At 37.9% G+C, this 12934-nt stretch overlaps 1 protein-coding gene across 1 annotated transcript; it reads right to left on the minus strand.

The window, feature by feature from the left end:
- Positions 1 to 3024: 3024 nt before the first annotated feature.
- Positions 3025 to 11042, minus strand: TMEM47 (transmembrane protein 47; the record flags this gene model as incomplete). The annotated part of the gene is made up of 2 exons (XM_008943575.1): positions 3025 to 3203; positions 10902 to 11042. Coding segments are annotated over 2 exons (320 nt in total), but the record flags the coding sequence as incomplete, so codon positions are not given.
- Positions 11043 to 12934: the final 1892 nt, after the last annotated feature.

Raw genomic sequence — 12934 nt, forward strand, 5'->3', positions numbered from 1 at the left:
TGCTAGGTACTTGTCAGCACTGGACAGTATACTTTAAGCTTAAAAAATACAAATAACTAGCCCTGCTTGCAAGTTTGATATATATATTTATTCATATATATTTGGAAGAAAAAACAATGGATTTGTTGTGTTAGAGAAACATCCTGCCAGTGAGGTAAAGACAAACAACTAAAGTAACGGTGTCATGACACAAGCACAACATACAAAAACATTAATTTTTCGTACATACACTCAAGACACAAATATGTATTTTGTGGCTAGAAAAAAAAAAAAAAACAAACCCAAGCATAATGTATTTAATTTTAGTTCAGTGCTGAGAAACAGAACGCTTGCCAAAACTGGCAGTAGTAAGGGGGGCAAAAAAGAAATGGCAGTAACAACATAAGCTCAAGGTAGGTACCTAAACCCATATATTAGGTGCCCAAACACAAGGGACCTGAGGAGTTTGAGAGGTGGGTCCTGGTAGAGTCCATTCCCTTCAGAAGGAAAAGCACATGTTGAGCCTGAAAACCAGATCTGTGACGCGAATGAAGAACCTTGTCTTTGGGCATTCACATTTGTAAATTTTTGGCCTGAACACCTTTTGTATTAACAGCTAGGTGACTTTCAGAGCACACAACATTAATTTGCATATGCCTTAGGCCTGACAGTTGTTTTCACTCAAACTCTAGATAAAGAAAAATTATTTTATCAAGTAGTGGGAATGATATGGGTTCAGCACTGTACCTTCTTGTCAGCACAGGCCAAGTGCCATGCAACGTAAGCACCAAAACACTGTCCTCCTAGAAAGGTACAGACATCTTCTCACAGTGGGCTTCTCTACATTACCCTAATTCCCATGCCAAACTACAATGTTCTCCATGCTGCTAAATAAAAGCAGAACTACACAGCTGTTCAGAAAGATATAGAGTTAACTATATACTGAATATCTGCCTTAAGTCAGTCCCAGGGAAAAAAGCAGTTACAAATGCTCCCCGGTGCCTCTGAAACAAGTGGACATAATTTTTCCTCCCATCCTTTTTGTTCTCCAGGCATTGCCATACAATCCCTTCCAAGTCAAACTATCATTGTGCTCCATCTAATCCAAATAATCACCACTGGTCCTGGAAAGATTGCTGATATGGAGTATTCTGCCAGGGTAGTAAAGATTGAACTCCAGAGAGCCCCAGCGTTTTATAAACCACCTCTGTACACCAGCAATACTTTCACAACAACCTCCTAAAGGCTGCCCTGTGGTCCCATGGTCATTGCAGAACTTCTGCACTCTGTGAACAGTGGCACAAGCATTAACACTGTAGATACAGTTTTACATGAGTAATTTGTCAGTCTCTTCTGTGGAACCAGCAAAACCTTTTGTGTAGAGGTGGAAGCACAACCCCAGCATATCATCTACTTGTGCAGAGGTTCACATAGAATATATTTTAAATTTATCCATTAAAAAAAATAGTTACTTCTGAAGATTAGAATTGTATAAAAATATGTTCATAATTAATTGAAAATATCCAAATAAGCAAATTGTAAACAAAAATAAAAGTGATGCAGATTAAATTCATTTGCAAGTTCTCCCTATTGTATCTTGGGTTTCGCTTCATGAGTACAGTCTCTGGCTGTTTTAAGTGGGAAACATAATAAGCAAGATGAAATTACCTGTACATAATCATCAGCAAGTCCACTATAAACTCAGCTTTTAAAAACAAGTGATTACATCCTGAAGTGCTGATGTTTTATTATGGACATGATGGGGTCTCAGCTGTATTCTTGATGATCAGAGACACTCGCAACCTAACTAGGTTTTTTAAAAATGGCAGTTGTGTCTTTGAAACAGCCTTAGAAACAAATTTTTAGTAAGTACTAGATTACGCACGGAATAGCAAGCAGTTGTTTTGTCCAATTCTACCTTAACTTGATGTGAACTTTTAAGTATTTCCCATAACACAGAGTCTGTACAAGGGCATATACAGAAGACAAACCATTTTATGTTTATTTTGTAACACCAACCAATACTGGGGTACCAATCCAAGACTTTCAAGAATGTGTACAAAGTTAGTATTTTAACCACTGCATCATGGCTCATATTACATTTTTAAGATGAATAATCTCTCTCCCTCTGCATTTATATTTGTAATATATATATTCATTTATACTAACAAATACCTTTCAAAAATATAACTGAACTTGTTCCATATGCATTCTTTTAATGGCAATGTTTTGAAGTTAAACGGGTACTTAGGACAACTGCAATTCATTCATACATTTTAGATGCCTCAGGGACAGATGAGGTCTTTTTCTGCTCCCCCTTATCTCCACCCTCCCAGCAAAACAGAGCTGAGACAACTTCCAACTACACAGTCAGAAGCACATGTCTCCAGGTTTGGACTTCCTTCAACAATCTGCTATAGCTGGCACAGTGATGTCGATTACCAATTCATGAAATCCTGTTGGTAGCTTTTTTTTTTTCTTTTTAATTATTCTCCCAGAAGACTGCTGAATGCAGATATTAGACAAGTCATTAACCAGTTACCCTCACTGCCCTCAACACAGTCACTTGCAGCTAATTCCTTAAGAGCTTTTCTGAGCAAGTAACAAGGGGCCAACACAGACTATTTTACAAGATGCCACTGCCTGCTTATCAGACATCTGAATCCTCTACAATACAGGGAAACTTCTAAATCGAGCCTATACCAGCTGCTCCCTGAAGGCAATAGCAGATGCTGGCATTGCATTCTCATTCCAACTAGTTTCCTCACAATGATCGCTGTCATGTAGATCCTTTTGCTTGTTGTCAGGAAAAATGAAGCTTATGTATCAGCAGCTTGCAGCATCTGCCTATGTAAGTCCAGCAATCCTAGTGTTTGCAGTCCTTTTAAATGGTTGTAAAAGCTGGTTATAGTGTTCACACCCAAAAGGCAAAGGCTATTTTATCAACAGAGCATACTGTTTGGTGCTCCACAAGTGTTCTAAAAAAACTGTGAATTAGAAAAGATGGGGTAAACCTTTTGTCATTTTTCTTTTCATTAAATGATTCTAGTAATAGTCTTCATAGTTCTTAGGGTTCAGGCAATAAAGAATGGCACCCCCAAATGAAAATATAGTTGCACCCCAAGCCAGGCCATAGCCCCAGTTGAACTCATGGTATATTTTCAAGCTGACCGTTTCGATGAACTTGATTGGGTAAAGGACTAAGCTGCACACCTGAAGAACAACTGAAAGAGAAAAGAAAAAAAAAAAAACAACACCCAGATATCAGAAGAAGCCTTAATTCATTTCCATAAAACAAGGAAAACATCATGCAACTGAAATTCACATTGAAAATGCTTTTGGTGCCTTGTTAGCTTGTAAGTACTGCTCTTTTTGGAAAAAAAAAAAAAATTCACCTTCATTTCATTAACAGAGAACAGAGCAGTTCTTCCATATTCCCCTGCTGATGAACAAATGTTATTGCTATGGTATAACGAGGATCCTTCAGATGTTCACAAAATAAACAGTGAAAGCAATCTTCTCCCCAATTCTTTTCTGTCTCTCCTTTGTATTCTAGTTTGCAGTCATTATTCCTTCCATAATAATAAAGCTAAAATCACTTCTTCTATAGCTATTGTAAATAAGTCAAAAAGAGAAGCAAGAATAAATGAATGGTAAGAAATATAGCGCAGAATCGAATAATTTACTTAGCCTAAAAATAATTCAGTGTAGTAGGTGATAATATTTATGTTCAGTAGAGACTCACTGAATTACATATTTCATATGCATTACGGTGTACTGTAATCAGAATTAATGATATTGTCACACAGAATACCAAGGAATCTATGAAGTTTGATCAGTCACTAAAATTCCAACTGGCAAAACATTGCCTTGTATTACAAATTTAGGAGGCGGGCCAGAAATGCTTCGTGATGAAAAAAAGCTAATAAACCAGATCAAAGCCAGATCAACTTTCTACAGTGTTGTCTCTGAGAGAGCTAGATCTCCTGCAGCCCGATCCACAGGTCTGCAGTGGTATTCAGCAAAGCTGTTAACTATTTGTGACATAAGAAAAAACCCAAACTACATGTAGCAACCTGAAAAGAAAAGTACACGGATGAAGAACCCAAATTTTCACAAGAAGTTTTCGGTTTTATCAGTATCCATTCACTTTCAAACTCGGGGACATTGTTAGCAAAAAACTGGGTCAACAGTTTCCAAGGTAAGCAGGTGAAAATTACACCTGAAGACAAGAACAAACTGTAGAGAGAACAAACTGTCTGATGTTAGTGATTCTTCAGGCCTCTAGTTCTGCGACCCACAAAAGACTGAACATCACAGTAATGTACAAAACATCCCTTTCATCCCTCAAACACATGATATGGCCTTAAGGCAATGCTAGGTTCCAGCATTTAACACTAGCCCCCTCTTAAGCAGGATGGGCACTCCCAGACAATTAAGCATGTGCTTAAGTATTTGCAGGCTTAACACATCCTCTGATGAAAGCTCAATGGTATGCAATGTAATGCCATAATAACTACTTTCTTTAACATTGACTGAGTCAATTTTACAGTTTATTAGGTATTGTAAGGAGCAGGAACACTACTTAGAGAATTGTTACAAAGCTAGCAGCGATATAAAATGCCACTGGGTAACAGGAATCCGGATTACAGAAGCCCTTCTGAAATTACACTCAGAAATTACAGGAAAATGAAATAACAGTAATTATATTCTCCTACCACTTGAACCCCTCACAAACTAAAAATCTATCATTTGACTTTTCATTCCCACACACATTCTTCTGTGTTGCCAAACTGGCACCTTTCATTAGCCCTGGAGGCTAACGCTTGCCTGTCCTCTGGATGGGACAGGTATGGAAAGATGATTTCCAATATTCATTACACCCTCAGTGACAACATTTTAAAAAACACTCATCGAAAATTTCTTCTTCCTACCCCTTCCCTCCGTTTAGCCTACAGACTAGTCTTTGGACTCTTTAATTGAGACTGACAATTTTAATAATTTTAGGTTAGTGGATTTTCTGATGTGGATACCAAAATCCACAGGAGTTTTTTTAATCCTAAAGTTATTGAAGTGTTACTCTGTGTTATTCCATTTTAATGTATTTTTTGTCTGCCAGCTCACAAAACATGGCTCAACACTGGAGAAATCTTGACAGGGTACTCTAGGGGAAGCACCTACTCTTATGAAAAGATTATGCATTCCAATTCTGTATAATTAGAGCATTATTATACCCAGAGCCACCTGAACATATGCTTCAGCTTTCAGACACACCTTTAAGACTGTTCAAAGTCAAAAAGGATTTCCTAAGATAAATGGAAATAAGCAAGTTTTTTACTGGATTCCTGAACTGCCTGATGAAGCATCTCTGCTGAGTAAACACAGAAACTGCTGTGTGTTTGTGTGTGTGTGAAGTGCCAACCAAGGAAGCTCTCCACCCTTCCCCAATCTAACATATAAACTATGCCGAATTTTAATCTACAGATTTGACTTGTCGAAGAAAAAAATAAAAAACACACACCACAAAAAAACCCAAAACACACAAATCACAAAAAAAGTGATTTTTTTTGGAAGAGGAACATATTGTAAAGCAGCAGTACCCACACCAGGTATTTTCACCATTTTTACAGTGAGGGTTCCTACTTCTGCTACTACTGGTCCAGCTGCACTATTGTAAAACTCAAAGGAAGTACTGGCAGCAACTAGCGAATGGGAACATCCACACTACATAACACTCTGCACAGTTTTTGTCTCCTGTCATTGTTTCTTCCTGTACAGTGCGAAGGGACCTGTGTAGGCTAGAGAAACCAGTTAGTGATGTTATAAAAAATGACCAGTATGGCCCAAAAAATATGTTAAAATGAATGCTTGCAACTACTGATCTGCTTCCAGTGAATTTCAAGGAAATTCATGCTCTGTTGACCTCCCAATGGAAAAGTGTGTGCCTTCTGTTTTCAGAAGTGATGGTCTTTTCCTGTAGGAAAAAGGGCTGCAAAAGAAATTGGAAAACAAAACAAAACAAAACAAAAACACTTCAGGACGCTACTCAAATCACACTAGTCATCTCAAACTAACCTATTCACTTCAAGTTCAGATCCATTTTTATGACTAGCACCATGATGCTTGTACAGGAACAGGAATACTAGTTTTACTCCTTTTATATTAAATATGTCCAATCATATGTACTTACCATATTAAACAGAGAGAAATCACAACAAGTGCTTTAAAACTAGGAAAATAATTTCAGTCATCTTTTTTTCCTTGTTCAAATGTTTGACTCTAACAGTTTTGCTGTCAAAAAAAGTTATGGTGTGGCTTTCTGATACGTCTATATGAAAATGGTGGTGCTGGCTATTAAATTCTGTATTTATGTTCTCTACATCATTCCTCTTTCTCATTCACTTGAGTAAAGCTCATTAATAACCAATGGGTGTTACAGTTTCAAAGATTAACACACATGCAACTGCTCTCTAGGAAGCTCTTTGTACTTAATACAACCTGTGCAATTAATTAGGAAGCAGCATGAAAAGAAAGGGAGTCCATGCTGTTTTTAAAAATATTGCTAGCTCAAGAACAGGCCACCCTGCTTCACAGGAAGACCAGGAATTTTAGCAGGAGGCCCAGGTGCCCAAACAGGGAGTTTCTCAATAAATGTGCAGCAAAGGGGCACATGCAAGAAGGATACAAGGATAGACAATGACATGAGTATAAAAGCACTATTTTGATACTTGAACATAAAAATCAGGAAGGCTGAAGCCCAGCTGGAGCCCAACATGAAGCTAGGAAATGTCAAAATGAGTAATACCCAATTTTCACTGGTGCAAGAGTTGCAAGATGAACTTCAGAAAACATATTAATGCAATGATGGGCAGGAAAGCTAGTTTAGTGACAGGTGATATACACCATGGTGCCTTCTCCATGACTTCTAAGTGACACGGTTTGGGAGGGTGTCAGCAGTGCATGAACAAGTTAGGGATGACTTAGAATTTCATCCATATCTATGGGAACAGATGGGACTGACCCAAGGGTGATAAAAGAGTCGACTAATGTGACCATGAGCCCTCTCTAATCTATGAAAAAAAATCACAGTGATCAGGAGATATTCAGATGACTGGGAAAAGGTCAATGTTTTTTCCATCTTTAAAAAGGATAGAAGTGAAAAATCCACAGAATTATAGATTGGGTCAGCCTCAACTCAGTCCCTGGAAATATGGAGTACATCCTCTTGGAGTTCACCTCCAAACACACACAGAACAAAATGGCAATAAGCAGGTAACATCGATTCATCAAAGGCAGCCAAGATAATCAGAATTCTGGGGCAAATCAGCCCTAAGAGGAGCATGAGTGAATTAGGGTTTTTTTTAGACTCACGAAGAGATGGCTAAGGAGCAATTTCAAACCATTTTTCAAGAAACTACATTTCTTGAACATGTAGGTGCAACAATAATAAAAAAACCAAACCTTTTCTTTGTAGTGCAAAGGAATCTAAGATAATGGCTATAGGTACAAATCTGTTTCAGTGGTTCAGGATGGATATCAGGAAAGAAAAAAATATCATAAGGAGGGTAATATGGCACAAGGACAACATGCTTGGAGAGGCTGAGGAATCTTCATCCTTTAAGTTTTTCAAAACTGGTACAGGCAAAGCTGCAGCTGATAACAACACCTAGTGTTAGCAATTGTCCTGCCTCGACAAGCAGGTTGCACCATGTGACCTATACAGCATCTTTGCTATCAGTATTTCTTTGATGCTATTAATCATTTTGCCACCCTGTAGCAAATTGCACTACATCCTACTGAAGTCAGTCCTACTTTTCCAGACCATTCTATCAATTTCTGAAAATCAAATTCTGCCCTCCATCGTATCTACAATTTTCTCTAGCTTCACCATAAAATTTGACAAGCAGACTTTTGAAAATAGGTAACAGCACAGAGCTCAGGACACAATCCAGTCAGACTATGCTCTGACTCCCTGTCAGAATGGAAAGACCCATCCTCTAAGTATTCTCCAAATATTATCTGCTGCCTTTTTTTTTTCATTCTCCCACTTAGAATGCTTTAACTTAGCCACTGTTTCCCTAGCTCACATGTAAAAGCATCCTGTGAGATGTGTTACAAGCTTATGAACCTCAACAGCTTATTCTTCCAAACATTGTTAAAATTGTTAGAACACACCCCCAGAAGGCAAACATCTTTCCAGTTACCTTTTTTTGTTTGCTTTTATGGACTTTGAAAAATTACACTTTCTCTTCATACCCCTATATTAAGACTTGGTTAGCACTCAGTTACATAGTAACCATATCATGAGTCTCCCACACTGACAAGTTTGTGAGACTGTACTTTGAGGATATAGCTTTCAGGGCCAGTTTGAGTCATGATCACCAAGACACCCCAGCAAGTACGTAATCTCTACTAGACCAAAAATACTGGTAAGAGCTGTATGAGCTAAGGTGGATCCACACAACAGTGTCCTGCAACTGCCTCTATCCATGCTGCACTTTTTTTCCATTACCTGAGGTATTTCTGTTCCTCTCCCCATTACACACAGATAACGGTATTTATTTTAAATACATTCACATCTGTTGATTGCTTGCTGGCTTATTCTCAATACATAGGTTGAACTATTTTTTTTTTGTGCCTTTGCTTTTTCATCTCTTCCAGTCCTAGTCAGTCAACCTTCTTCTTCACCTACAGAGCCACTAACTGAAAGTGAAACATAAGGAAAAAATAAAACAAACCAACCAACCAACAAACCAAATCAGAACTAGAAGAAAAAAAAAACGCCTGGACTATTTGGACTTTAAGTGCCTAGAAACCATTCTTCCTTTTTGTCCTTTATCCCACACAGTGACATTTTCTACCTGACACCCACACAGATCACGAAATGTCTCTGGGCAATTCACAGTGTGTCCTTCTTCCAGAGGCAGCTGGTAGACTCCTAATCAGATTCATACAGAATGTTTGGTCTTGTCCGTAGATTCACAGGTTGGGGCAGGGTTTATTCTCAAAGATCTTCTGTGAAGCCCACAGGTGAAGGTTTCGATCCATGGACAGTTGTAAAAGACACAAACTCCACCATGCTGCAATCTTAACTTTCCCCTCTTCCGTAGAGGATCCTTTCCATAATTTTTTCAAGACATGCCAGCCCATATTCACCTCTAAAAATAGTTGACATCAAAGATAAAAACTGTAGGAAATGACATTAACAATGTCCATGTCAAATCCCAAAAGGATTCTCCTCAGATTTACTAGATAATGAAGAAGAATGGAGCAGGCTGACTTAGGCTTACCATTTCCCTTCTTCTGATAGGCTTCAGGTCATGGCTATTTAAAATGCACATGCACGCACACACAGAGGCAAAAGAAAGAGCTGAATACCATTCATGAGCTAAAGCACCAATATATTTTCCTTTTTAATGCAAGTAAGCATTAAACCACCACTACACTCAACCTTTTGTAGTAAATACTAGAACTAATGTTATGCATAGAAGCATAGATTAAGCTTTAAGACAAACAACAGGATTTGAGAACACTTTTTCTTTGGGAAAGTTGTTTCTTTTTATATTAAAAACCTAATGACATACTAAATGAGCAATATGTCAAGATAGGCAGTGTACGGCTGAATAATTACTAAGTTACTACACAATCTTATGAGAAATTAAGTTCAAAGGCAAATAAGAAACCAGTAGAGAAATTCAATAATCCCCTTTCCTGACAGTTAATTGCCCATCATGTTTTATAATCTCAGAATTAATACTAACTTTTAAAATCATGGCACCAGTGCCTTTATTCTTTCAACCAAGACAGCAGTGCAACACAGAACGAAACAATTTCCCGTTCAGGATATCTGATCCTAGGTTGCACTCATTTCTTGAAAACAAGTGAAATATAATCTACCAATATCTCTTGAGCAAATAAAAGTGCATCTTGAAGTGCTGCGGCTCAATCAAAGTAATGTTAACAGCAGGGGGCAGCAGGAGCCTTCCCCGGAGCTTTGTTTCATTCCTGAATATCCTGCAAATTCTGCATCCTCATCTTTTCATATCCTTGTAAGTAGCTTTTTATAATACATCCTGAAGACTAGGTCCTGTCATCCTCTTCATTATGGGCTATCAGAAGGGGCTTAAGCTGCTGGCTCCAATGCAGGTATAAGTGACAGGATGAAGGCAAACCATGCTTAGTTAATCTCAGGAGAAGCAGGAACATCCATGCTGACTAAGCCTCAGAACACCAGAATGTACAAAAGGAGATGAGTTGATATTGTAATTATACCTCACTGGACCAGTCTTACTGACAATTCAGATTCATAGGTCTCCCTTAAGATTTTTTGATGATTTATATAAACTACTCAATTTTCATGTTTTTAAAACTAAACAGGGGCTACACTGTGACAGCTTGTTAAATTAATAACTAAGCAAGCAAGCTGACACAATGAAATTAATTCCTCATGGCACACGGGCATCTATAAACACCTTGCAACATAATCCTATTTATTTTCACATGCAGGGCTTCAAGGGTTCACATCTGGGCATTAATTTTCCTGTTTTAAAAATGTAAAAGAAAGAATATAAAAATAATGGAAATAGCTTTGCCTGAAGAATAAAAATGGGGACATCAAGCAGCACAAAGTCACAGATTAAAAACGGTACCTGGAGATTTATCCCCTGTAGTTTCTGCCGCTGCATGTACTTCATGAAACAATAAATACAATGCAAATAAATAATTGCTTATGAACTAATAATAGTGCAACTGCAAAAATGATTAATGCCACACAGCACTGGTACCCTGAAAAACCTCACTGGAGTTAACACAGAAGTAAACCAAAAGCCTCTGAATTAGTATGCAGAACAAGGCACGTCTTTCTTCACAAAAGTGAAGCTGCTCTCATTAAATTTTCATAATGGTGTTGGGAATCTGCTTACCTGCAGCAAATAGCATGACTGCAACTGGTCTGTAGAACCGCCTCCGGGATCCCACACAGATGGAGATCAACCCAACCAGGAAAGCTATGAGAATAATGGCAGCACCACCCAACAGAAGAGACAGAGTAGCTATCTGCCAGTCTAGGTGGGGGAAAAAAAAGAGGGAAAAAATATTACCATTTCAGCAAAACAAACCCATAGGCCTGACAGGAAGAGCAGAACATGAGGAAGAGGCTCAGAAGAGAGGCTCCATCAACACTTGGGTAAATAACAGTGCTTTGGATTTCTTTTCTCCTAATTAGTGAAATACCTTTATACCACAGATGCAATTCAGGAGCAAAGTACCACAACTTCCCACACTTTTTCAAGGCTTAGTTGGCCTCCTTGGGATTTTGGCTTGAGTAAGACCGAATAATTTGTTCACCTCCTTTTTGTCCAATTTAGAATGAGAAATTAAGGCTGGGTCAGAATTAGCTAATGTGTGCTAGATGATCCCCAGCCTGTCAAATGACCCCCAGTCTGTCCCAACTTTCTCACAGAAGAGTGAAAGCCAAATCTCTGCTTGAGCTGATTAGGATGACATAAGAAGGGAAATACATGGAGGTTATCATATACACTTGTCACTTGGGAAATACCAAGGCCACACGATATGAATAATAAACTAAGGTAAAGAAAGAAGATGTTCAAAGGAATAATAATAATAATAATAATTTTAAAAAATGCGACACACACACACAAAGGTGGAAGTCAAGTTCTGATAAAGGTAGCAATGATTATTAGATGCAGACCAAGTCAAATCTGATGTCCATTTAAAAATGTCAGTTATCCTTAAGTGTCTGTATTTCTTTTCTTCCCCCAAAAGCAGCTTCTAGATTTAGCCGTGTATTTCCTAGTTATTTTCATACATAACAAATGCAGTTACAAATAACATCCTTGCAGTCTTATATCACATAAGCCAAAATCTATTTGCAAGATGATGGCCATCACGGGTCTATACAACACCCAAGTTCTAACCTAAGAGCTTCTGCAGGATTTTGGAAAGGGATGGGGTTTGTGCTGTCTCTCTTTGCAAAAGAATATATAAGGCCTTGTCTCTCTCCAATAGCAGGCATCAAGAAAAAAGCATCAGATCACTATTTACTGTGTATCACTAATATTTAGTAGTTCAAGGAACATGATCTAAAATCAACTTGTGGGAAAAGGATCTGTGGATCAAGCACATCTCTCATTACTTGGAAAATATGAGCACTTACACAATATTCAGAATAAAATGTCCAAATGTGTTATGCGGTTCAAAGAAAACAGGATTATTTCCAAAATAACTTTCGAGATCCTTAAGGTTACTAAAATAAGAAAAACAACAAAAATCTACATTCTCTTTTTCAAAAGGGCAAGAGTAGTGTTTTATAAAAGAGTACATCTGGTTTCAAGAGGGATCTAATCTGCTGAAGATACCAAACAGTGTGGCTGTGGAGTTTTGGAATGGAAGGCTGGCAGTTATCACCAAAAAGTCTTCATATATCATATGAAAAAGGATGAAGGAGATTAAAAGAAGAAAATTAACAGAAGAGCTATAAAAGCATTCTAAACAAAGGAAGTTATTTTAAAGGCATGTTTGTGCAAGTACACACATACATTTTAATTCATTTTAGGAATCCAGGCATGCTGTTTACTAACACTTTAATTACTAAGTACTCAACCTTTCACACTATTTCACTCCTTGGTTTTTTATTGGACCAAAACCCAAGGCTGGGAACAATCTTTCATCCTCCTACCATCACCATGCAATCTCTAACATTAGTTTGCTGTGTGGCCCACTGCTCTATGTTATTTAGATGGAAATATGATTTCAGTTATGAATGGGAACTTTATGAAGAGTGGTTTTTAATGTTGACATGATCCTGCAGAAACACCAAGTGCTTAGTGTACTGATGATTTAGAAAGTGTTCTTCCAATACCAGAGTGCATTAGAGATATAAAATACAGAAATAAACAAACAGAATGGACCACTTTGGAAGAACATAAAAGGAATC

This window comes from Merops nubicus, unplaced genomic scaffold, assembly GCF_000691845.1.
Source record: "Merops nubicus isolate BGI_N331 unplaced genomic scaffold, ASM69184v1 scaffold28867, whole genome shotgun sequence".
NCBI lineage: Eukaryota > Metazoa > Chordata > Aves > Coraciiformes > Meropidae > Merops > Merops nubicus.